Source organism: Rhinolophus hipposideros (genome assembly GCF_964194185.1).
Source record: "Rhinolophus hipposideros genome assembly, chromosome: 14".
Classification (NCBI taxonomy): Eukaryota; Metazoa; Chordata; class Mammalia; order Chiroptera; family Rhinolophidae; genus Rhinolophus; species Rhinolophus hipposideros.
This window is the reverse complement of record NC_138060.1, coordinates 60,443,396-60,468,163: the sequence shown is the minus strand read 5'-3', so window position 1 is coordinate 60,468,163 and position 24,768 is coordinate 60,443,396. Positions and strand designations below refer to the sequence as shown.

Genomic DNA, 24,768 nt, shown 5'->3' with positions numbered 1-24,768 from the left:
TTCATTCTAAATAGACCTGCTGTATTGATTACCCTGAGCCCCTGTTCTGTATTCATCATCTCATTTTCATAATTAAGATGTTAAGGCACCCCCCCTTTTTTTCTCTTCAAGTCTAAAGTTCTCTGCTTTCCAGATGCTTTTTCTATTGTTCTAATCTTATTTTTCTTCACTGGTATGCAAGATCTAGTTGAATCAAACTAATCTTACAGTCCTGGAAACATTCTTGTCCTGTTGGCATCTTCATACCTTTTTTTTTTTTTTTTGTTCTCTATTCTTGAAATTGACTACTCTCTTCTCTCTTCCTGCTCCTGCTTCTCTGGTGCGTTCTGTGACCACTCTAGTCCTGTGGTGTGTTTTAAAACTCGTATAGCACCTAGATCTGGGTATTTTGCATTATTTAATATATGTTGATCTTGTCGCTCTAGCTAAATTGTAATAACCTTGATGGCAAGAACCCTCCAGGGGTTATTAAATCCCCTCTTAAGTCTGGCAGTGGACAGAATAATAATAATCCTTTACGTTGTGTAGTTCTTAATAATTTACAAAGCATTTTCACAAAATTGTCCTCTAATGTTGGAAAGAATGGTGTTAATCTCATTTTACAGATGAGGAAGTCACAATTCCTTACTAAATGTTACGTTACATCAATTGTGATGTTGGAGCTAGAGCTCAGTCTTTGGTATTTTGAACCTTTATAATCTACTCTAGAAGGTAGCCAATCAGTGTTGACTCATGGGTGACAGGGATATAGTTATATTATACAGCCTATGAACACGTAGCCCAAACCTGAAGAATTATCAGCAGTTTCTTACTTTGTTTTTCATTGGTCTTTAGGTCTGCATCTTTATGGCAATATGTAAAGCTGATTTTAAAAGCCAAATGTCTTTTTTCCCCCAGTGTTAATCAAGTTTCAAAAATGTGTTTGTGTTTCAATATTAGGTCTGTTTTCTTGTGACACGTTTGCTCCTGCAGCTGTTGTACCTCAGGGGTGGCCTGTGGAAGCCCCAAACTCTCCGCATGCAGGAGTCTTCATTTCCCCAGAGGCCACACAACCTGTACAGCCCACAGCAGGTAAATTATTAGAACTTCTCTTTATCAGTTAATGATTACAGTATCAATAGTCAATATAAGTTATCAGACTTCTTTTTTAGCAGCGTATAGCAGTATAGATAAACATCTCAGAACCATCACAAATGTTTTTAAACTTGTATTTATTACCTATTTTACATTTAGAGGAAGTAAGTTGCAGTAGAAATACAAGACTTTGGGTTAATGGGCACAGAAAATCACTTTTTAATTCAGTGCAGATTTAGGATTCTAGGGTTTTTTCTTGATGTCCCATAGGTGCCCTTTCTGACACTAATTGTGTACCTGTGTTGTTTTATGAAGCCTTTGATTTTTTTCTGTTCTTTGCCTTTTCTCCTCCACTATTTGTTCTCCCAACATCTGACATTGGGAGTGTCAGATATTGGGAGTGTACAAATGCGTTAACTGGATGGCTTCTTAGTTATGTTTAGGGTGTTATGGTCACAAAAACCAGATGCTCCTGTGCTCTAAGAAAGTGGATTTTGAATGCAGAGCTACAAGCATTCAATGATGGATCCTAAATTTCCAACTTATTTCCCTTAGAGCCAGCTGAGGTGGTAGAAATGGCGTCATCAGAAGAAAGGGCACCAGCAAAAGCATTGGAAATAACGATGGGACTGAAGGCTGATGACATGGCACCATTTAGAGAGACAGAAATGGCCGTGGCTAAGGACATGGCACCTGCCACAGACACAGAGGTGGCATTGGCTAAAGACATGGAACTATCTACCAAAGATGTGGCACTTGCCAAGGACGTGGAATCATCCATCGAATCAGATATGGCCAAAGTCAAGGATGTGGTATTACCCATGGCAACAGAGGAAGCCTCAGCTAAGGACGTCATGTTACCCCCAGAAACAGAGAAAGCCCCAGCTAAGGATGGAATGCTGTTCAAGGAAACAGAGAGGGCACCACCTATACAAATGGATTTGACCCCAGCAGAGGACATGGTACCGCCCACAGACAGAGAGATGGCCCCTGCCAGGGGTGTGGTTTCACTCTCAGAAATAGAAATGGCACTGGCTAAGGACGTTGGATCATCCACAGAAATATCCTCAGCCAAGGAGTTGGCCTTGTCCTCAGAAACAGAGGTGGCCCCAGTCAAGGACGTGGCTCTATCTCCAGGCCCAGAAGTGGCCCTGGTCAAGGACACGGCTCCAGCCTCAGACATAGAGATGGCTCTCGGCAAGGATGTGGCTCCACCTCAAGAAAAACAGGTGGTGCTGGGCAAGGACATGGCTTCACCCCCAGAAACAGAGATGGCCCCGGGCAAGGATGTGCCTCTGACTCCAGACACAGAGATTGCGCTGGCTAAGGAGGTTATACCACCCTCAGAAACAGAGGCGGCACCCAAAGCTGGACGGACACAGGAAGAAATAAGTGAGGATTCCCGGTTAGAATCTCTCCAGAATGAGGGGCATTCAGCTGCACCTACTTCCATGATTTCGCCAGGTATGGACTTATTCTTACTCTCAGGATTTTTGTCTACCAGGCTGTAGTCTCCAGAAGGGTAAGGGACAAACATCATGCCAGCTAAAGTAAAATCTTTGCAAATCCATAGACATTCCTACTCTCCTAGACAACTACCTCTCACCTCTGCCCCCTCCAACCTCCAACACCTTCCCCATCCTTATTCTGGTGATCTTCCTGTTTTTCTCATAGATAACTGAGGTAGTAAGAGAACATTCACAACCTTCTACTACCTCATCTCGTGTCTGTATCCATAGACTCTGCCTTCCCTCCTGTCACTAGAAGTAATCGTCCTGTTTCTCGTTAAGGCCAACCACTCTGTCTTGCACTAGACCCCATCTCTTCTTGCCTACTTAGGCGTATTGCCCAGGCCGTTCTCTCCTTTTCTTCCCTCTCACCAGCTTTTTACCCTTCCCATCGAATCCTTGCTACCATACACAAATAACCTCTGTGGTTTTTCCATCTTAAAAAACACAAAAGCCCTCCCAACTCCACCTTCCCTTCCCCTTCCAACTACTACTCCATTTTTCTGCTGCCCTAACAGGAGCATCCCTCATTCCTCAAAAACTATTCCCATTTCCGATTTCTGGAAGGTGGAGAAATAGCTGAAATTGTGCTGCTGTGAAACCTGTGTGCTTTTTACTATTACCTTTAGAAGCGGTCTCAGCCACGGGCCAGAAGTACAACTTGCCAACAGATGAGGTGTCTGTGTTAGAGAAACTAGAGCAAAAGAAACCATTCAACAGTCAGCCTTCTGAGCTTTCTCCTGAGACCACAGGTAAGTTAGGAAAACCAAGTTGACTCTTAGAAACCATTAAAACTGGGAGTGGGGGGGTGGGGTGGGGCAGACATTGTTCTTGGTTGGATGGTAGAGTCAGCGGTGCCGTTATAAGGTCAGTTCTCTTTCTTAGATAGAATTTGTGTTGTTCAGGCAGAAAGTCAACTTGTTCCGTACTTTTAAATTATCACTACATCAACTAAGGACCCTAAACTTGAATGCAGGTCAGCTGTTCACTCTTCTATCCTGAGGGGTTTTAGGCAGTTATTCAGCTTTCCCACATCTCAGTCTCCTCAGCTTTAAGAGACTACGTTGGTCCAGTGGTCTGTAAACCCTTGCTGGTTACTGTGTGTTTCACAGCCTACCAGCGTCTGCATTGCCTGGGACCTTGTTAGAAATACATCATTTGGGGCTCCTCCACAGACCTTCAGAATCGTAATACGCATTTTCGCAAGTTCTCCAGATAATTCTTATATACATTAAACTTTGCGAGGCTCTGTGTAAGATACTTTCTAACTCAAAGTTCGATTCTTCAATCAACTCTAAGATTACCTGTTTTTATTATAAGCCAGAAACATGCATATAATCGTCAGCTGATTTCTCGGCCTACTTTTCTGTGACTGATTAGAATGTGAACTGGAGGGCAGGGACCGTGACTTATTTCACTTACGATCTCTAGTGCTTTGCACACTGTCCAGCAACAAGAAGGAACAAAATGAATGTTTGGGTTATTTTAAATGATGTTTTAGTGACTCAACATACGAATACAGATTTATCAGGTTCTTACTGTGTAGAAAATACACCATGCAAAGTCACACAGATATTTAAGGCCGGGTCCTTGCTCTTGTGTTATGATTATATTATAGTCTGGATGGCAAGACAAGTTCGCAGGCATGAACTCTGAAACCAAAGATTTATATAATAATTGAATAAAATAGTATAAGAGGTGGCACCAAATAGCTGCTGATTAATTGCCAAATTAAATGTTATAAATGCTGTGCGGTGCTAAGACCTAGCAATTTTTTGAGAGAAGCGGTAATTGACCTGAGGTGTTAAATAAAGGGCAGGATTTGGAGGACTTTGGAGGGATAACGACAGAAACAAAAAGTACTGTTTCAGTGTTTCAGTACTCGCTCGAGTCATTCCATTGGGTCAGACTTGACAAGCGCTGTCCTTGACCTGCTCCTAATGGACTCTTCCTGGGACCTCAGATCCATGCTGGGTCGGCTTGAAGGAAGGAGGTTGGACCAGCAGACTTCCTGACACTTTCCCAAGGGTGCTTATCCCAATTGTTTTCATTCATTGCCCTACTTGGCATTATGTATATTTCTCTGGGTTTGGGAAAGTACATTTAGGAACAGAACATTGAAATCTAACATGTGTCTTAATGTAGGAGGCTCAGTTCTGGAATGATGAGAATTTTTCTCTGGCCAAAATACTAAGTCAGTATCTTTTTTCTTTTTTTCTTCTTATTTTTTTTTCCTGGTAGCATAAGTCTGGCCTTCTGGTCTGTTTCCCAGAATTGATCTGGTTAATTTGACAAGTAATTAGTATAATATTGGTGACAGACTCTTAGAATTACAAATTCTGTCCAAGATCATACGTATTTTATTCAATTAAATGTCACCAAAAAGAGACAGGAGCTTACCATTTTATCGCAGAATCAGGAATTATGTACCTAGTAAAAATAATGACAAACAAAAATAAGTGTCAGATGAGATTTATAGGCAGTAAGTGCTTATTATAGGGGTTAGGAAATCTCTGAATTTATTTTCTCCAGTTTTAAGTATTTTGTAAGTATGTTTGAAAAAAATCTTTACCTGAAATGATGATCTTTATTAAATATTTGCTAATCCCAGTTAAGGGTGAGAAATGTTTCGGAAAAAGCTGTTTTCCTAAACAAATTAATATGTGGGTTGGTGAAAATAGACTACTTAAATACGACATTAAATGGACTTTTTTTTTTAAGAAACAATAACAAGGAGTTTTCTGTTTGGAATTTTGGCCACCTTCATGTATTGCAGGTACCTCTCCCACACAAGTCAAACAAGTGTGCAGACCCAGTGACCGCAGGGCCGCCCGGCCCAGGCCTGCCAGGGTCCCTTCTGAGCTGCTGGGAGGCTCTTCTCCACGGAAGACTCTCGATCCCGGGCTGGGCCCCTGCCCTTTGTCAGAGTCGGGTTGGGTCTCTGGTTCACCTTCCTGTGGTGAGCCTGGGAACCAAAGGAAAACTATTCATGGCGACTTCCTGGAGTCCCAGAGGGATCTTGGCAGGGAGGCCTGGGCTCTAGAAAGCACAGCAATGATGATGAAGAAAAAAAAGAAGAAACCCAAACAAAAAAGATATTCTCAACCTCGGGCTGGGGGACCTTGGGATGATGACAGTGCAAAAGAGCCTAAAAGTCACCCCTTTGCAGCTGGCACACAAAAATCAGATGTTCTCCCCAGCCAGTCTACCCCTGTGGGCATGGAGTATGGACTGGCATCCAGAGAAAACCTGGAAAAGGGATGTGAAGTTGACTCCAGAACAGCCACACCGGTGGCTGAGAAGTTTGCCTCAGAAAGTCTTGGTGTTCCTTTGTGTCCTTTGGAAGAACCCCTGAAAACTGCAATAAGTTCGCAGCCCAAGCTGACAGTAGAGGCAGAGGTCAAAGATAACAAGACAGGACCGCAGAGCCAAGATAGGAAATTGATGCCGCAAGGTGACTACGTTCCTGCAGAGAAAGGCCAGGCCAGAGGCTCTCTCAAACTGAAAGGGCGCCTGATGGAAGTTTCTGCACACAGTGTGGAAAGCCCTTTGGAGATCAGACCCAAAGAGGGTTGTGTTCCTGTCTTGGACAAAGAGGCTGCGGCAGGAGTTTCAAAACCCACAGCAGCAAAAGAACTGTCTAATTCGATACCCACTTTGACAGCAAGTAATCCATTAGAAAGTAGTCTGAAAGAAGGGAATGATGAAAGGAAAATGACTAACCTGCAACATGAACATGCTGGAGAGGTTAAAGAACTGAAAAAGGAAGACTTTCCCAAACAAAGACAAGAGCTGAGTATCTCAGCTTCCCAGCAGCCGCAGGACAAGGAGGTAGCTCCTATTCCTGGGCCGGGAAATGAACCATTTAAGAGAATGGCAGGTGATGGCAAAAGCAGGAAGGGAGGGGGAAGTTCTGGGAAAGTGAGAGCAAGTTCTGGGAAGGGAAGAGCCAGGCCTGAGCAGCTGTTCCTTCCAGACAGCCAGGAAGATGGCAGAGCTGTCCTTGGGCCGAGTGAGCCAGCCACGACCACCGGAATAATGAATGCCGGGGGTACGAGTGAGGAGCTGAGGCTGGATCCTTCAAAGCAACCGGGGAGCACAGCTGATCTCCCTAAGGCAGTGGTGAGGGGGGAGCCTCAGGGGATGACTGACCCTACTGTGGCAAGCACCTGGCAGGCATTGATTCCTCTGGGAAATGAGTCGGGCGTGGCTCAGACTTCCGGTAGTAGAACAGAAAGAGGAGCGGTAGCCATAGATCTGGGTGTCAGTAACCAGGGCAAGGAAGGAAGGTGTCCTTGGGTGGATCGTGAGGCAGCTCCCTGGATTTCTGAAAAGCCTAAAAAAAGAGGTAATGAAGGCAAAACCAAAAAGGTTAAAAATGATTATTCCTCACAGCCAGCTAGAATGGAGAGCAAGGAAGAAACCCTCAGCCCACCCTTCGTTGGGAAGGATGGAGGGGCTGGTAGCACTCCCCATCAAAACAAGGAGTTAGGGCTCTCGTTCCCCATTAATCATGAGCCTGTGTTCTCACATACATCAGACATACCCACAGTGGAAATAGTTGACCGAAAGGGTAAAAATGTTGAGGTTAATTCTTTTGAACTTGGGGCTCTTGGTGAGAACAAAAACACCGTCAAGGATTCTGCTGTTACTGGAACAGCTACCAAGGTGACAGATGTGAGCTGCCAAGACCAAACCCAGGGGCCAGGATTTGTTCCGTCAGTACTGCCCGAGGAGCGTAAGACAGATGCAGCCAAGGGACTCCCTGCAGTGGCTGACAAACCAAACAAAAGGAATAAGGATGGCAAAAGTAAAAAGGTTAAAAGTAGTTTTCCTGAGAAGCACATTCTAGACAGTAAGACAGATGCAACAAGAGCACATGTTCCTCTGGAAGCCACAGGGGCCCACAGAATGGAAGGCACGGGCTATCTGGATGAAAACAGAAACATTACCTTTACCTGCCGCAGAACGCCGTCAGGAGGGATGAATAAGTCAGCCACTCTAGAGGCCCTGGATTCAGCAGCCTCTGAAAAACCCCCCACTCCTACCCCTCAGGTGGCAAAGGAAGGTGATTCGTTTCCACACACTTTGGCAGAGGCAGAAAGAAGGCAAGAGACAGCTCCGGTCCAGATTTCCAAATTATTAGCAGTAGATAATTGCAGCAAAGATGGAGTCCCAGATCAAGAAAGACCCAGGACTCCCTCTGTTATTACGCCCTCGACAAGCACAGGCGAAGGTGCCTTGACTTTTCCAGCATCCGTAGAAACAATTAGCAGTCCTGGAGATAACTGTGTTAAGAATAAAGGCGAGCTTGTTGATCCCATGAAAAATGGAGCAGGGGTAAATGGAGGGCACGTGACAGGGGAACCTGAGTTGGTGCCCAGTGGTGCATCTAAGCATTCAACAGAGAAAATAGCAGAACTAGCGAAGGGGCACCTTTCTGGAGTGCTGGTAGAAGAGCAGAGTCTACCAAGTGAGGTCAAAGGCCGAGAAGCATGTGCAGAGAGGAGTCATTTTACAGCACAGCCAGTGAACAAAAAGGAAGAGCGTGAGGAGGGGTCTGCTGCAGTGCAGGCACCCAGTGTACTGGGAGGCGAAGCGCAAAAGCCCCGTTTCTGTGAGGACCAAAATGCTGAGGGTGGGGAGCCCGGGGGCCCAGCCACTGTGAAAGACGAGGTGGACAGGACTCTCTTGCCTCCAAAAAGTGAAAAGGACAAGTTGGAAGTAACTCATCTGTCTTCAGAAATCACAGAGTTGGAAGATGTTTCCTTGCCAACAGCAGAACTCCAGTCAGAGTTTTTAGGTGGCGAAGTTGCAGCTACCCCTTCGAGGGTGGTAGATAAGTTAGTAGCGACAGCTTCCAAGGGTCTTCAACTCCCAGACCCCGAAGATAGGCTCTCTGAGGCCCCTGAGAACATGACAGAAAAACTTGAACCAAAGGCCCCTGGAGAAGGAAAGAAGGAAGACAAAAACAGAATGGCAGAAGCGATGAAAGGCTACATGAGACCCACCAAGTCCCGAGGACTTACTCCACCTTTGCCAAAGCCTGCACCCCAGGACCGAGAGAGATCCAAGCCCCCCAAACGCAGCGGTATGAGCCTGCCATGCGGCGGTGTGTGTGCGTGTGGCTTGAGTCGGCATCTGAGAGGCCAAGAGCTTGTGCTTTGGTCCCGTTCAGACTCTAATCCTTGTTAATCATTGATTTGTTGGCATGGAAACGTATGACTGCTAATAACATGTGTTCTGCAGCCCAGGTGTGTCCAGCTTGAGGCAGGTGAGCTGGTTGCATGCCTGTTTACCCAGCACTGAACCTTGAGTGTTATGGGAGGTTGAATTGCAGACAATGAGTTGTTGAGCAGCAGGCCTGTCACCATTCACTAGCCCTAATTTTTTTCAAAGTGTGCCTCTTATGTGTGAAGTTTATAGCCAAATTTTAATCATCATTATGTATAAGGAGGAGAAAAAACGTTTCACATCCAGCTGAGTGCATGGGATTTTTTTTGTCGGTATATATGAGCATGTATGTATCTTGTGCTCGTGGGACTACATATGCAAATTGCTTTTAGATAAATGAGGGTGGTGTGCCTTTGATAGGAAATGGTGGCCTCCGACCCGTGTTGGCTGGTCCTGACTTGGTGCTTCTAGTAGTGGGACGTGCTCTTTCAGTGATGCAGCCGCACCCGGACTGGCTTCTTGCTCACAGCCCTTGGCCCACAGTTGCATGTGGGTAGAGTCTGTCCATGAAACAGTCTCCATCAGGGGCAAGTCTGTAAGACTTGGGACCCTCATAAGTTTGCCTGTTTTGGCTTTAATCAGTCAAGTAAACGGAATGAGATTGAAAAGGTGATTCCTTAAAGATTTAGAAATGTTAGCTTTCCTTACCCCTGAAAAGTATGCATGTAATCATCACTTCCCTGAGCCTAACCTTCAAAAAATGGTTCCTGGCCTTGGAGATTTTCCCACAGCCTAGGAATGATACTGTCGCTTAATCACTGTTGCCCAGCTTGCATGACGCAGCTACTAACTCCAGAAATCAAAAACCACCAACTGGCCTTAGTAGCTAGTGAGGCTCTTGGAGACGCTTCTTCTTGGGATGGTGGTGTGCATGTTCCGGACTTGCTGTCTGGGGCAAAGCCTGTGCTGGGCATGGATGTGCCCGGCGAGAGCACGTGCTGTGTGAGCAGAGAATGCTGAAGGCCGTTATCTGCATAAGATATTCTCATCTTTTCTGTTTTCATCTTCCTTCTGTTAGCTCCCCTGTTGCCAAGGCAGAAAATGAAGTCATATATGGGGGGCTTTCTAGCTTCCTTTTAAGATTTCCAGTGCTCTATCCTGTTCTTTGATTTTAGTTTCTGGATTGGTTCTTTAGTTTCACCGGTGATACAAAGAGTAACGTGTGAATTTTCTGAACCCTACCCATTTCTTTGCTCAGTATTTCCAAAGAAATGTATAAAGAGAATTTGTGCTGATTCTTGAGGAAGCAAGGTAGATGCTGCAGAGCTTCCGGGGCCCTGCTTTGGCCAGGCCAGGCTCGGAGACTGTGTCGGGAGTGGCCTCGCAGAGTGGCTGGGGAGAGGGTGATGGATTTGGGGCAGCGTTCTTCTCTGAATTCTAGCACACCTTTCCCCTAAGGATAATCTGGACCTTTTTTTTTTTTTTTAAAGATTTTATTGGGGAAGGGGAACAGGACTTTATTGGGGACCAGTGTGTACTTCCAGGACTTTTTTCCAAGTTAAGTTGTTGTCCTTTCAATCTTAGTTGTGGAGGGTGCCGTTCAGCTTCAAGTTGTTGTCCTGTCAGTCTTAGTTGTGGAGGGCGCAGCTCAGCTCCAGGTCCAGTTGCCGTTGCTAGTTGCAGGGGGCGCAGCCCACCATCCTTTGTGGGAGTTGAATTGGCAACCTTGTGGTTGAGAGGATGCGCTCCAACCAACTGAGCCATCCAGGAGCTCAGCAGCAGCTCAGCTCAACTAAGTGTTCAATCTTAGTTGCAGGGGGGCAGAGCCCACCATTTCTTGCGGGCTTGAGGAATTGAACTGACAACCTTGTGGTTGAGAGCCCACTGGCGCATGTGGGAATCGAACCGGCAGCCTTCGGAGTTAGGAGCTCGGAGCTCTAACGCCTGAGCCACCGGGCCGGCCCCTGGACTTTTTTTTAATAGTCAAAAAAGTTTTTTTTTTCCACTCATTTTTAAATAGGTAATATGTTCACATGGTACAAAGGGGTACTCAGTAAAACGTTAAATCTACCTCCCTCCATTAACCCCCATCCAAGTTTACTTCAGAGGCAACCAGTGTTAGCAATGTCTTATACATCCTTCCAGACAATTTATGCATAAAGAAGCAGTGACATACATATTCCTTGATTTTATATAAATGAGACATGGCCATCACACATTCTGCTATGTGCCTTGCTTTATAAACTTAATTTAGAGAGCTTTTCAAATCAGTACAAAGAAAGGGGCCTCAGTCCTTTATAGCAGCTGTGTAGTATTTCGTTGTAAGGCTATACCCTAATCTAATTTACCACTTCTTTACTGATGGACCTATAGTTGTTTTTCAATTTACCTCTATTAGAAACAAGGTGCATAAACTATCCTGGTATATGCAGAATGCCATACTTGTGCAAGTACATCTGTATAATCAAAAAGGCTCTGGAGTAGACTCTCAGGTTTGAGGACTTTGTCTTCATAATTTTGACCAGTGTTGCCAAACTGTTCCCCCTTGGGCAGAGATGCACCGGGTTGTGCCCCCACCCTCAGCACAGACCAGTATCTGTCCCCTGCACTTGTTCCACTAGTGTGACTTCTTTTTTGTAACATGTGCCGATCTAATAGGTGAAAAATTACTTCTTGGTGTAGGTTTATTTTGTTTTACTTATTTAATGTGTCTTCCTTATTTATTGTCAAGTTTATAAAAGCCATCCCTACTTTTGAGTTTATGAAAATATTTTCTCTTTAATTTTTAAGTTTTTACATTTTGAATCTTTGATCAATCTAGAATCTGAATATTTGTTTCTGTGTGTGTGTGTGTGTGTGTGTGTGTGTGTGTGTGTGTGTGTTTTGTTTATGAGGTGGGAGGTAGGATTACTTGGTTGTCCCACTATTACTTGTATAATCTATCTCCCACAGAAATGCCACCTTTGTGTGCTTTAAATTCCTGTATGTATTTGGTCTATTTCTGATCCATTGGTTTTTCCATTCAGGCTTTACCACATGTGGCTTAATAATATATTTAATATCTAAATATTAGATATATTTAATATCTAATGCCCCATGTCTCACCCTATTATTCTTTTTCAGAATTTTCCTGATTATTCTTGCTTATTTATTACTACATATAAACTTGAGAATTGGCTCTTATACTTTTGGGACGGAAAAATCCAATCAATCATATTAAATGTATAGATTACCCTAAGGAAAGTCAATGTTGAGTATTTTTATCCAATGACTTAATAATATGCCATATTCAATAATACCACATGTTCAAGTTTATGTGTCCTAGTCCATCACTGGTATCTTGATGGGTTTTTCATATAGATTTTGTATATTTGTAGGGGCTCTGAGTCAGGGGACTGAGTGGACTGGGGAGTGTCTGGACGTGATAGGGGACTAGGCAGGTTGGCCCCTCATGCCCAACCGCCATTGGTTCATGTGGGCTCTGATGTTTCACACGACTGATTCTAGACCTGGCCTTACTTAATTTTATCTTTGCTCTGCATTTCAAATCATTCATCTTAACTGCCCTACCCTCATTTTGCCAGTGATTCTCACATATCTTGTCCTCATTTGTCCTGTGGTCAGACGGTATTAACCCATGGTTTTCAGGGTTTGGACAGCAAGGATAGTAGGGTGTTAATATAAAAATAATAGCAACTACCATTTATTGCTTGAAGATTGTATGCCTAGCTATCTGTAACTAGATAGGTAGACACACACACACACACACACACACACACACACACACACACCAGTATTATGAAGAATTCTGTCCATATTACAGGTGAGAAAATGGAGGCTGTTCAGGTCACACAGATAGTAAAGTGGCAGAGGGAGAATTTAAACCCAAGTCTTTCTGATTGTGAGGCCCATGCTTTCCTCCTCCTTACCTCAAAGGAACCTTCCAGAAGATTTTAGGTTCTTTAAAAGAAAACTCAAGCACTTTTTTAGGTAGAGAAGTGGGGACATATCAGAGGACATAAATTGTGAACCAGAAGCTTTTGGGATTAGAATCTAGGTCTTTTGACTCTGTCGAGCATTTTATTCTCCAGGCAGAGACTGCTTGATTTATTCATGTGCTCTCCTGAACCCCCAGCGTAGAGCATTACATACACATGATGCCTAATGACATTTTTTGAATTATAAATGAATTATGTTTTGCTAGTTTTATCCTTTTTGGAAGTAGGGAGAGTGAATATGCTGCTAAAGGCTCTTCCAGCTTAACGGTTCCTCTCGTTATTTATTCATGCTGCGTTCGAATTTAGGGAAACTTCAGCAGAAGGTTTCTTCATATTATGCATGTTGTTCCAAACAGGGAACATTGAGATGCTTTGGGAAATCTGAGCTCAACTTGTCAGAAAAGGGCTTCTTGTGGGATTGTGGGATTTGTGAAGGGAAGAGCAAGTTTGGACGGAGGCGAACACTGCTGTTCCACATTGGTTGCTCCCCTGGAAGCCAAGGAGAGCTGTGAGTGACAGTGCACGTGGCACATTGTGCTGTGATTGGGACAGTTATGGATCTCTGTGAATAGGCCCTTTTCTTTGCCATAGTGACAGCCTAGTCTTCTATAGTGACAGCTTCATTTTGTTTTCGTTAGTTTGCTTGAGCCCATCAACTGTCTTCTATAAGCTGGGAGTATCAGTTTATGGTGGGAAATTCTCTTGGTGTGAAACTTGTATAAAGCCAAAATCCTAAGTTTCAAGGCCCTTGTATATAAATGAAATATGCTCAGCAGATGAAAAAACCATTTGTAATTTTAGAACTTGCTATGAGTTTACAACTGGAGAAGGACCCATTTGGCAATGTCTTTTCTTAACAGTAGTGCCGTTGGTGAAATTCCTTTCTTCCCACTTACCCACTCATTCTTTGGCTTTTTTTCTTCTTACTGGTTGTATATTAATGAAATTTCTTGGGGAATTCTATATATACCACACAACTGAAAAGAGCTACCATTTATTGAAATGTACTATACGTGAAGCACTCTTAAATTATTTTAAACCTCAAACAATCCTGTGTTACTGTTTGCCTTATTTCAATTAGAGCCATGTAAATATTTTTTGAGCAGAATTTAGCAAATATCAGTTATTCTACTTTAAAAGAAGAGTCTTCTCTTATACTCACTCCTGCTCACTTTTACCGTCTGGCTCAGTAGCATTGGAGGATTCAGAAAACCAATGAACGATTTAGCTTCTGATTTTTGGTGTTGTAGATATATCTACTTCCTTTTAAGGGGAGCAGGTCCTATTTTCTAGAGTAAGGTGAGCCAGCTAAGGCTGAGTTGTGAGGGTTGTGATGGGTGCCTGTTACGTTTCCTTGACAGTGGGCGTTTCCCATAAGTGCAGACTGACGTAGGTTTAGATTTCTGATGTGGGTCGGGCCACTGGGATGACCCCCATTTTTGTGGGTCCTGATATACGAAGTACCTTGATCAAAGATCACATAAATCAGATTACTAGCTTCAATGTTTTTCTTTCTGTTTGCTTCCCAACTTTTAAAAGTTAATCAGGGAGAATCATGATTTTCTTGAGTTAAACATGTACTAAGAAATGTTTCCAAAATTTAGTTAGAATTTGGCTTTGAAATCATTTTGCATGTATGTTTGAATATCTAAACAAAAACACCATTTACTTCCAGGTAAGTATCTAGATTGCAACTTCACAACCGTCAGCTTTTATTAGAAACGAGTGTCATCAGTTATTGTAATCAGTAGAATTATTGACTTTCATGGTAATGGTAACTTATTAGAAATTGTTTCCCGGAGACAGTAACAGGGAACATTTGGTCAATCTGGAATGTAGGTTTGTTGCCTTGGTAACTGATAAGCAGGAGTGGCGAGCAACCAGTTGTGGAGCATATCAGAACCAAGGCCCTGAGCAGATTGAGGACTTGCTCAAGCCACAGGGTAAAAGCAGAAACAGCTGTCAGCTGTCTGCTGAGCTCAGACCTGCAGGCTGTGCCATCACACTTGGAGGCTTGACATGTCGTATGTAGTCTGATAAAAGGGCCCGAGAAAACCACCTCCTGACCAGATGCATGGGAAGCCACGCACTCGGGTAAAATGGAACTTAAAACTATATCCCAGGGGACATTTCAAATCCCCTGCCTAGATGAGTTTAATGATGGTGTTTGTTTGTTTGTTTTTGGTATCACTTTCACAAGTGATACAGTCATTGTAAAAGGAATTCATCCATCCTTCCCCGAGCAGAACTTTTTTGAGAGCCTACTTAATGTGTGTCAAGCACTGTGGTAGGTCAAGCACTGTGGCAGAGATGGACAGGTCATATTCCTGCCCTCTGGAAGCTTCCAGGAAAGGCACATAAGTAAAAGGTTATGGCAATTTCTGAATCCTAAGAAGGGGTACTGACATGGAGGAGTCAGATTGGGGGTGGGGTTGTTAAACAAACAAAAAACCTTTCAAGGCGGAAAGTTTTCCTGAAAGAAAGGATTTATTGAGCCAGGTGCTAGCCAAAACAGGACCAGGTCCTGGAACATGCAGTTGGAGCCAGCAGCAGCGCTGGGTGGAAAAGACAAGCATGTCTGCCTGCCATCCTGGAGTTGACAGGTGCCTTTATACATTAGGTTTGGGGCAAGAAAGATGTTAGGTTGTTGTGAAAGGATTTACATTGGCTACAGATAAGGGGGTGGAAAAGGTGAAGCGGGGCAAGTTCCCGGGTAGGTGCCCAGCCTGCAAGGACGACATATTTACCACCGTTGATTGGTTACAGGCCACAACACTGAAAGTTCATGCGCATGCGGGATGCGGTGGCATCTAGTGGTCCAGCTAACAGATGCCGTTCAGAGCTCCAGCGTACACTCAGGAATGTGAGCAGTCTTTTGTTAGTTGGTCCACAGGTATTACCTGGTTAACTGCTCCATCTTTCACTCTTTGCCCACTGTAATTTAATTTAGAACATCTCAGAATTTTGCTCTTGTTGGGGTCTAGGAGACTTCACAGAGTAGGTGACATTTAAGTGAGTTCGGAGTGAGTAGGGGTAAAACCTAGAGGCAAGGAATTCCAGTGGCAACTGAGTCTAGGATGGAAGTCTACTGGTTTATAAGTACATTTCTCCTTACCTGGCCGTGCTCAGCCTGGGAAGACTTGGTGTAAGTTCCTCACCCACCAACTTGATACAATATGGGGGGGTAGGGGGGTGAGTTCCTTGCTGCAGTGTCTTCCTGGGGGCGAACTGCGTCCCTGAGTGAGACGATGTCTGTAGTTCTGAATTGGACTAGAGCACTGGCAGAGCCATCCTAGATCTCACTAACTTTTCTGTACTAGGTTTGCCCCATTGTTTGCCATCCATGTAACTTTCACCTCGTTTGGAGGGAAACAAACCCATTAATTCTTGTTCCATGTGATCTCTTCCTTGGTATGTGTTGCAGAAGCAATAGTGTAATCAAAATGTAAGTTACTCTGTCCCCTCCCCTCTGTAAAAGCCTCTGGGTCGGATTTTTCTTCGTGAAGGCAGAGGGCCTGTCTGCCTGCCTACTCAGAAGCATCATGAAGGTAGCTAACAGAGCTGAGGCCTATGAAAAGCCATTGATGTACTTGTAAATTCTCTTGAGAATGGAAAATAGTAATGGAAGATTGCTGAGGAATAAGCCACTCCCACCTCCATCATTCTTTGCATAATTAAGACCATGATTAAGGTATAAGGTAAACACTAAAAGTAAATGTTTTGCTTCTTTTCCCCCTTTATTTCGAGGTTGCTTTTGTCCCCCAAACACCCATACATTTATACTCACATGTATACATACTGTGTATTAATTTGGGAGTTTTGAATTGATTACAAAAAGACAAGTTATAATTTCAAATTAAAGTACTTTTCTTCATTGAGCAAAAAAATAATAATAAAATAAACGAACATTAAAAAGGAGAGGGCATCCAGTGATTAAGATTAACTTTTGCTCAGTGGTGTGGGAGATGGCAGTCGGAGATCAGGCATCTTCTGTGTGGCTTTTCCATGAACTCACCACTTGGTCTTGGACAAACCGTTTTATTTTTTTCTCTCTGGATCCCATTTTTCTCTGTAAAATCAGCAGGTGAAGTCAGAGGAGTGCCAGCATTCTAATTCTGTGCCGTAGCACACACTTCGGTGTCCTTGGCAGTACTGTTTTTATGGAATGACCCCTGACCTAAAAGAGATTTAGAGAAGGGGCTATTATTTCCTTTAGGTAATTCCTCAGATTTTGACAGTTACCTTCTTTTCTCTTGTCTGTTAATTCGTTATTGAAATTAGGGTTTGTATAGTGTTTGTTGTAGTTGATGGTTTGGTTTGTTTATGTTAGCCTTCAGCAGAGAGATCCCATGTACTAATTCTCCAGTCTAGCTTGATCATTTCACAATCAAATTCCCTATTGGGAGAGAGAAAACCTACTTTATACCTAAATACATTTTGTTAGCTTTTTATTTTTTTAAGCTGGCCTCAGTGGGTACGTTCCGTGTGTTGGCTACCTTGTGAAATGCTTTTTCTGTATACAACCTCACACCTCCATGAGGGGTGGATTCTGTGAGTGTCTCCATATTACTCCTTATGTTGTCCTATTGTACCCAGAGCCCTGGGTGACACTGAGCGTAGTGCCTCCCTGAGTGTCTAGCTGACATGCTGTCTCGGGCACTCGCCACTAGTCTGGGCTTCTTGTCTGGGCTTGGACTTCTCGGCCACGGACCTTCCCGATGGCCTCTCCCGACTCTTGAGCCCTGTGACTCTGAGGCTTCTGCTGGACGTGGTGACTGGAGACAGACCTCGCCATAATCTCTCTTCAGGCTGCCCGCATTCTGACTCCAAATAACGTGCTACTTTGTCACTGGCCAGCCTCATTGTCCCGGATCCTGCTCCTGGTCTTCTGGCTGACTCACATTTTGCCGTTTGCTATTTATGGATCGATCGCTGAGGCAGGACACATGAGATTGCAGGTAGCAGGGCCTTGCAGTTCTAGTTACTGCCTTAGATTTTTTTTTCCTTTTTGGTACTAGTGGGGAGGGTCGGGGTAGGCTGGCTTGCTCTTTGCTGAGGCTCTTCTCTGCCCATCAGAATACGGTGGCCAACTGAGATCGCCGTTTTCTTCAGACTTGCTCCGGCACCCCCTAGTCATGCACCTTTTTTGGGGAAGGGGCGCGTTTGTTGGCCTCTGGTGCCACAAGTTAAAGTCACACTGTGAGTTGGACATAGCAGCAGACCTGTGATTCCTTGAGTGTGTGTTTCAACGCTTTTAATTGAGGTGTAAGAGTGTTAAAAATGTGAAACTGGAAGGCACTTTAAAGATGCCCCTCATTTTATGGATGAAGAGACTGAAGCTAGGAGCCATTATGTGAATTGCTCAGTCAGAACTATTAAGAGGCACAGAGAGACTTTAAAACCTGGTCTTCTAACTCCAAGCCAAATTATTTTCCCCCACAAACCAATAGAAGGTGTCAGTACATTGAGGGTGTGTGTGTGTGTGTGTGTGTGTGTGTGTGTGTGTGTGTTTGGGGGAAGTGACTAGTTTTTGAGGGGGTGGGTCTGTTGAAGCATATCTACTTTCTAAGTATTTTCTAAATCTTTGTCGTTGGCATGTTTGGACCGCATTGCAATGACACCCTCCTCACCAGACTGTCAGAACTTACTTCCACCATATATTGTACATACTTAATTGTATTATTCAGTTATAAGATACATATTTAAAAGGTAAGAAAGCCAGAATTGACTCGGACTGATTTCATCACTAAGCCTTTCTGTACCCAAGACTCTCCTCTCATTTTTTCCCGTTGCTAATTAGAATCATGACCTTGCCGGCACCGCCCTCATCTCATCTTACGTCCTCACTTCCTGTCCCTTAGTGAGAGTTTTGTCATAGAGTAAGGTGACCCTGGTTCCTCACCAGTGAACCTTTCTTGTGCTTTGACATGTACAGCTACTGAACTGCTGAAGGTCAGGAGGACGGAGGGGTGTATGTGAGACTCAGTTTATATTCAGGACAGAAATCAAATGGAAATTCATAGTTTTCTCAGCATTGCTTCACTGCCAGTTATGCCCATGAACGTAGCCCGGTGTGAGGTACTGAGGTTGATGCAAAGGACTTACCGGGTGTGTCCTGCACGCTTGTTGGGGTCTTGAGTAAATTACGTGAGTGGTATGAACAGTAGAGAAGGTGAGAACCTTGGGACAGAGTTAGGGAAACTGTCCTGTGCTGGGCCTTGGTAATCTCTTCACACTTTCTACACCAAAAATGGAACATTTTAAGCTAGCCTTTGTTTTCCTAAAAGCATTATTTAAAAACTGTAACCAGGGGCCGGCCGGGTGGCGCAGGTGGTTAGAGCTCTATGCTCCTAACTCCGAAGGCTGCCGGTTCGATTCCCACATGGGCCAGTGGGCTCTCAAAAACCAAAAAAAAAAAAAATAAATAAATAAAAAAAATAAAAATAAAAAAAAAATAAAATAAAAACTGTAACCAAATCATTGCAGTCGATTGCAAATGGCTTTTTAAAAAACCAAGCTCACTTTTCTTCCTCTTGGTAAAAGACATACCATGTATTCTATTTTTTCTTCTTTCACAGAATTTATTTTATACCTATTATACCAAATAGCATTTTCAACACAAACATATAAACTCCCTAGTAAGATAAAGCAAAGGCAAAAGTATTTATCTTGAGAAACAAGATACACCAGCACTTACAGTCTGCATATTTTATTGCACTTTAACTCTCATAATTGGACAAAGCATTCATGAAACAGTCTGCAGACAACTAGTCTTACAAGACAAATTAAAGAACACTTTTAAGCAGACGTGACTGTCCTAAATTGTGTGTTAGGTAAGCATTTTACAGACATTCCTCGCATCAGCAGTAATGGTGGAGCTGGAGAGCATTGCGCCCTCCCCAGGCCGCAGGGCGGGAACCCCACTTGCATGGTGGGGCCTGTGGCCCTTTCCAAGGCCACGGCTCTGGCGGCCTGCACCTGTCAGCCCTCGCATCTCCCTGTGCGTGTGGACTGGTTTGCTGAGCCACTGGGTGTCAGGATTCCCGTCTGATAGTTTTGTGGAATGGATCAGGGAGGGGAACCTCAAAGAATGTGTACGTGGGCTCTAAGAGGCCAGTAAGAAGTCAGGACTCTCAGCCCCACGGTGGTGTCCAGCGCGCTCCTCGGCAGCAGACTGAAGGCTTCCAGCAAACTAGCTGTTGACACCGTGATGGGCAGGCTTGCCGTAGGTCGCACCCTTAGGAACTGGGCGTTTGCGGCCACCACAGCGCACACGAATCCGATATGTGACGTAACTGTGCTTGGCCTTGTGTCCCAGCCTGCGTGTTGTATCGGGCCGGGTGGGGCGGGGGCGCCGTGGAGCGCAGGGCTCGGGCGGTGCTGCCCGCAGTGCACACTGAGAAGAAACCGATTACGTCGGACTGCGGTTTCCCCCACAGCTGCTGGATATACCTGTAAGCGCCTGTGTTTGCTTACCTGACGGCTGTGGCCAGACGGAAAGGTCGTGCATTCTTGAGGGAATGTTTCACAGTTCCTATGTTAGTACAGGATAGTGACTTACAGGCAGGGCAACAAAGGTCAGCTTTGTTCAAGGTAGAGTATAGCCTATTCTTCCAGTGTAACTTTTTTTGTCCCCAAGAATTTTCTTTTATAGATTCCTCAGTCCTGAATGTACAGTTTGTAAGCGCAAAGGCCAGGGCAGCAAAGGACCAGGCTGAATTAAATAGGGGCAGTGGGCTCTGGTGGGCAGGTGAAACCCCAGGCCACAGTCTTACGTTCCAGATGTCAGAGCGGGTGAATTGACCCTGTGAGCGCACATGGCAGCTGAGTGCTCAGTAGGCTGGAAAGGACAGGGCTGGTGCAGGAGGGACATCCAGCTGGTCCAAGGAACCAAGGGGGAGCGGGGCAAGAGTAAAAATAACGGGGATGTATTGTCTTCTAGCTGGGCTACATGTCCCCAAGCCTTGAAATTGTTGCTCTTATAAATGAACCCTTTATTAAACTGGCACGATGCGGAACTACAGAATCCCTCATTGGGCTTCGGGAACTCCTCTCAGATCGGTTTTCAGGAATTTGATAAGTGGCTATGATAGCAAACCCACTCTTCCTCTGAGAAATGAATGCCTCCAGTTTTGATATTACATTAAAGGGTGTTTTTTTTAAATGAAATTTTGAGCAGTTTTCTGGAATCATTGTTCTTTAAGGGTGATGATGGTTTGAGATTGGCAAATGAGTCTTGCTTATTTTTAAATCAGTGTTTTGAGGGGGTGAATGTGGAGGTGTGGGCACAGTGTCAGATAAATGAATGTGTCGGTATACATGCATCTACACTGGTGAAAGCCAGAAGAATTACTACCCTCATACCCACATTGGCACCGTACGGTATTTGAAATTGCAGATCTAAACAGAGTGCTAGTTAACAGGAAAGTACACTTTCTGTTTAACTGGCATTTGAATGTGCAGAGGGTAGCAGGTTTCTTCCTTTCTCTTCCTTTCTCTTTCATTCATTCTTTCTTCCTTTCTTTCATACTAGTAAATACATTTAGCACCCAGCTGCTTGAGCTGAGAGGGGCGTTGGGGGGAAGATGGGTTTTGTCATGAGTACTGGGGACGTGGTGTGATGTCACTGCCAGCTCTCTGCGATCGTAGGTGGTGTTAGAGCTCCAGTAGCGAGAGGGGGGAGAGCTGTGGAAGAGACAATGTCGCTCTCAGACAGGCAGCCGGCCTCTCACGCTGTCGTGCACGGCCAGCTCTGTCAGGGGGGGCCTGCAGAGTGCCGAATGGACTCCCCGAAAGAAATCAGCCCAGCTGGATTCGAGTGGCAGCGGACAGAAGGCAAACTGAATGAAATCGGGCTGAATGTCAGCGTGGACGGGCAGCTGAAAGACAGGTTTGTGAAGAATGCCCGCTTCCTGGAGCCGAATAAGCTCTGCTGCTTTGAGGGGAAGCTAGACAAAGAGCTCGGCATTGAAGTGCAGGACCAGGAGCAGCAAGCAAGCCGGGGTCCCCTGGAGAGCAGGTATGTGATTTCAGACCCCTGCCTTTCCTCGGAGGGGCACTTGCTCCACCAGAAGACAGCCGTGTTCCAGCTGGGATCCAGAGAGGGGCCAGACAAAAACAAAGCCACTACAGTTCAGGGGATGGTGGCAGGGAACAATGGGCCGGAGACCAAGAACCAGCCAGCCCTGGATCTCCCTGGGGCTGCTGACATCCCTGTTAAGGGACAGGAAACCAGTGTTTGGAACCCCAACTTTCATTCAGTGGCTCCAGGCCGTCAGGGCCCAAGGGAAGCAAGTCCAGGAAAGGAGAATGGCATCGTTCCTGGCTGCCAGGTGATTGGGGTGGGGAGTGAAAGTGGGTCCTCACTACCTGTGGCTGTGACCCACCCGGCCCCCACTACTGAGCTTTCACCTACTGCCACTCCACCCCTCACTATGGTGGAGTTCACGCCGGAATGCTTGAATGCCAGCTCTCACGTCAGAGGCCACGATAAAGAGTTGGAGAAATTGAGTTCTACTGAGGAGGGTGCTTTGCTCGACCAAGCCCCCCAGCAGAAAAAGGCGATGCGCCGGGCCCTGTCTGAATGCTCCCACCTCTCAGTTCCCCCAGCTGTCAATCTTGCAGATAAGTATCCTGAACTGCCCGCCCGAGAAGAGCTTTCTTCTGGCCTGCTGCCTCTCCCCAGTAGCCCAGCGCCCATTCCTACGCCCAGGAAACTGGGGGCTCCTGCCGTAAGGCGCTCCATGACGTTGGCCGAGGAACAGACAGCTAGCTACAGATTGAACCCTGGGGAACTGCCCATCCTGTCTACTGAAGAGACACCCCCTTCCATCTGCGAGGACCCAGTGGCCAAGAAGAGAGAAGAATCGCCCCACTTCAGCACCAGCAGCAGCTCAGGGAAGAAGGAGCTGGGCACTGCGGGGCTGTGTCTCCATGGGAAGCTGGAGCAGATTCCTGAAGTTAGCAGCAAGGAGAAAGGACAAGAAGATGTCAGTGGGACAAGGACAGAGTCGTGCTCCCAAGTCTGCCAGGGAGGTGAGAAACCGCCAGGACAGGAGGCTCTGCTGGGGGAGAAAGAAATCCAGGTCACCGCAACCCAGAGCTCTCCATCGTTCCTGTGTGAAGACACCCCACGTGACGGTATGTTTCTAAATTTTGCCTCCATGGGGAACAAGCAGACAGCAAGCAAGGAACCAAAGTGACAGATTCCCAGCAGGAGGTTAAGCGGCCTGCTACTGCTGCAGCATGTGACCGCCTGGGGGAAGCTTAGTTCCATGGCTTTGGAAGGATGCTGGGAGAGAGGCGAGAAAGCGGACAAAGTGAATGTGGCTGCTGGCAGGACAGATAGTATGGCTGCGCATGTGCGCTGATGGGAGTGGGCATAGGGAATAGAGCCCTTTCCTTGACCTCCTATCACCGTGCCCACCCCACCCCCCATCTTCCCACCCCTCAGCTCCCTGTTGGTTTGGTCAGATGGTTCCTGGGCCCTAAATCGTCCAGTGGCAGCTGATTGATTTCCTCCCTGGAAAATCTGTCGCTGTGTATTCACAATGGGTTTATCAGCAGTGACCTCCTGTCATTAAGTAGCACAGTCTGGATGTAAGCTCTGTTTTCCGTTTTGCTTTTGAGAACGTTTTACTTTTGTTCAAGCTGAAAAAGAGCCTATTAAAGCTGGCTATTTAATATTCTTTTCCTGCTCTTCATGTTTGACCCAGTCTTGCTTCTAGTTTTCTCGTTCTGTATGCGTGTTGGGAGGATGTGGGAGGAGAAAGGGAGAGAGAGAAGGAGAGACTTGCACTTAATAAACAGCTAAATGTTGCAGTCTTTTGTGGCTGCCTTCTGTGTCTTTCTTCTTGGCCCTTTCTTCTCTTTCCCATCCCCCACCCCCATGGGTCTTATTGTTGGTGGTCTAAAAAAGCTTGTTATCCTGAGTCCTGTTTGAGCACAAAGGGCCATGATTCACAAGCTTGTTAATGGAGATTTGAAACATGGCTTTTGTTTGTGAAAAATAGCCTTTTCTTAGAAACTGTTTTCTCTAATATTTCTTTCAGTACATTTTTAATGAAAATTTTTACTTTTTGTCTTAAAATTAGAGGTGGTATTTTCTAAAGGGGTGGAATTGGAACAGGACTTTGAAAACTGACAGTTTTTGTTTTTTTTTGTGTTTTTTTTTTTTAACGGAGATGGTCAAAGAAGCTTCCTATTTCTCCTATGATTTCTTATGGCTCCAAGGTGACAAGAATTAAGGTGTGCAACTCTGTGGCTTCTAGTTTTGACAGAACTGTAAGTGCCTCATGGGCAGGATTCTGCCATCTTTTCATTGGTCCCCAACTGCCCAGTTCAGTGCCACATACCTTCTAGGTGGTGTTGAGTGAAGATATTTGTTTATTTCAGAACAAGCTCATCCTAGTTTGTGCTAACAGAAGTCATACTGATAGAAAACATTTTCAAATGATTGACAAACCCCATTGATCCATTCACCTGATAAATGTTTGAAGGCTGGCTCTGCTAGATGCTATTTAGATAAAACTATATAAAAATTCATTTATTCAACATGCCTACCAGATGCCGTCACTATCTGGGTGCTGGCAATTGGCTTTAAGCTCAAGCAGCTTATGGTCTAGTTGGTGTGTGAGTGTTGGTGAGAAGGTTTTGGAGCAGGGAAAGTGTTTGGAGCAGGTGGTCTCGGAAGCCGAGGATGCCTAACGATGCCAAGGAAAGCCATCCTGGCAGAGGGATTGTAGAAACAAAGGTATGAAGCCTGGACAGCTTGCATTAGGTGAAAGAATAATGGCGAGTGTATAGGGAACACTCTCTTAAGGAATTTTTGACTGCAAAGGATGGAAACACACTCAGACAAACTCATATTTATAAAAAGTTATTTATTGATAGGCTCTAGAAGAATCTGTGGGAATCCAGTTGGAGCAGTGTACCAGGCAGCGTTCATTGTGTGGCGCTCTGGGAACCTCTGCACCCCCCTCCATATGAGCTCTGTTCTCTTCCCTCCGGGAGAC

At 45.1% G+C, this 24,768-nt stretch overlaps 1 protein-coding gene across 40 annotated transcripts in view; it reads left to right on the top strand.

Moving 5' to 3' along the window:
- The window catches only part of MAP4 (microtubule associated protein 4), a 149,245-nt gene that overhangs the window by 98,417 nt on the left and 26,060 nt on the right, over positions 1 to 24,768 (top strand). For 30 of the 40 annotated variants that reach the window (XM_081072521.1, XM_081072520.1, XM_081072519.1 and 27 more), the window contains exons 6-8: positions 940 to 1,071; positions 1,630 to 2,538; positions 3,212 to 3,334. In XM_081072521.1, the coding sequence (XP_080928647.1) occupies positions 940 to 1,071; positions 1,630 to 2,538; positions 3,212 to 3,334 (1,164 nt within the window). Of the gene's footprint in view, positions 1 to 939; positions 1,072 to 1,629; positions 2,539 to 3,211; positions 3,335 to 21,386; positions 22,895 to 24,768 lie in introns of those variants that run through there. The other 10 variants (XM_081072517.1, XM_081072516.1, XM_081072527.1 and 7 more) reach the window with 7 other exon arrangements.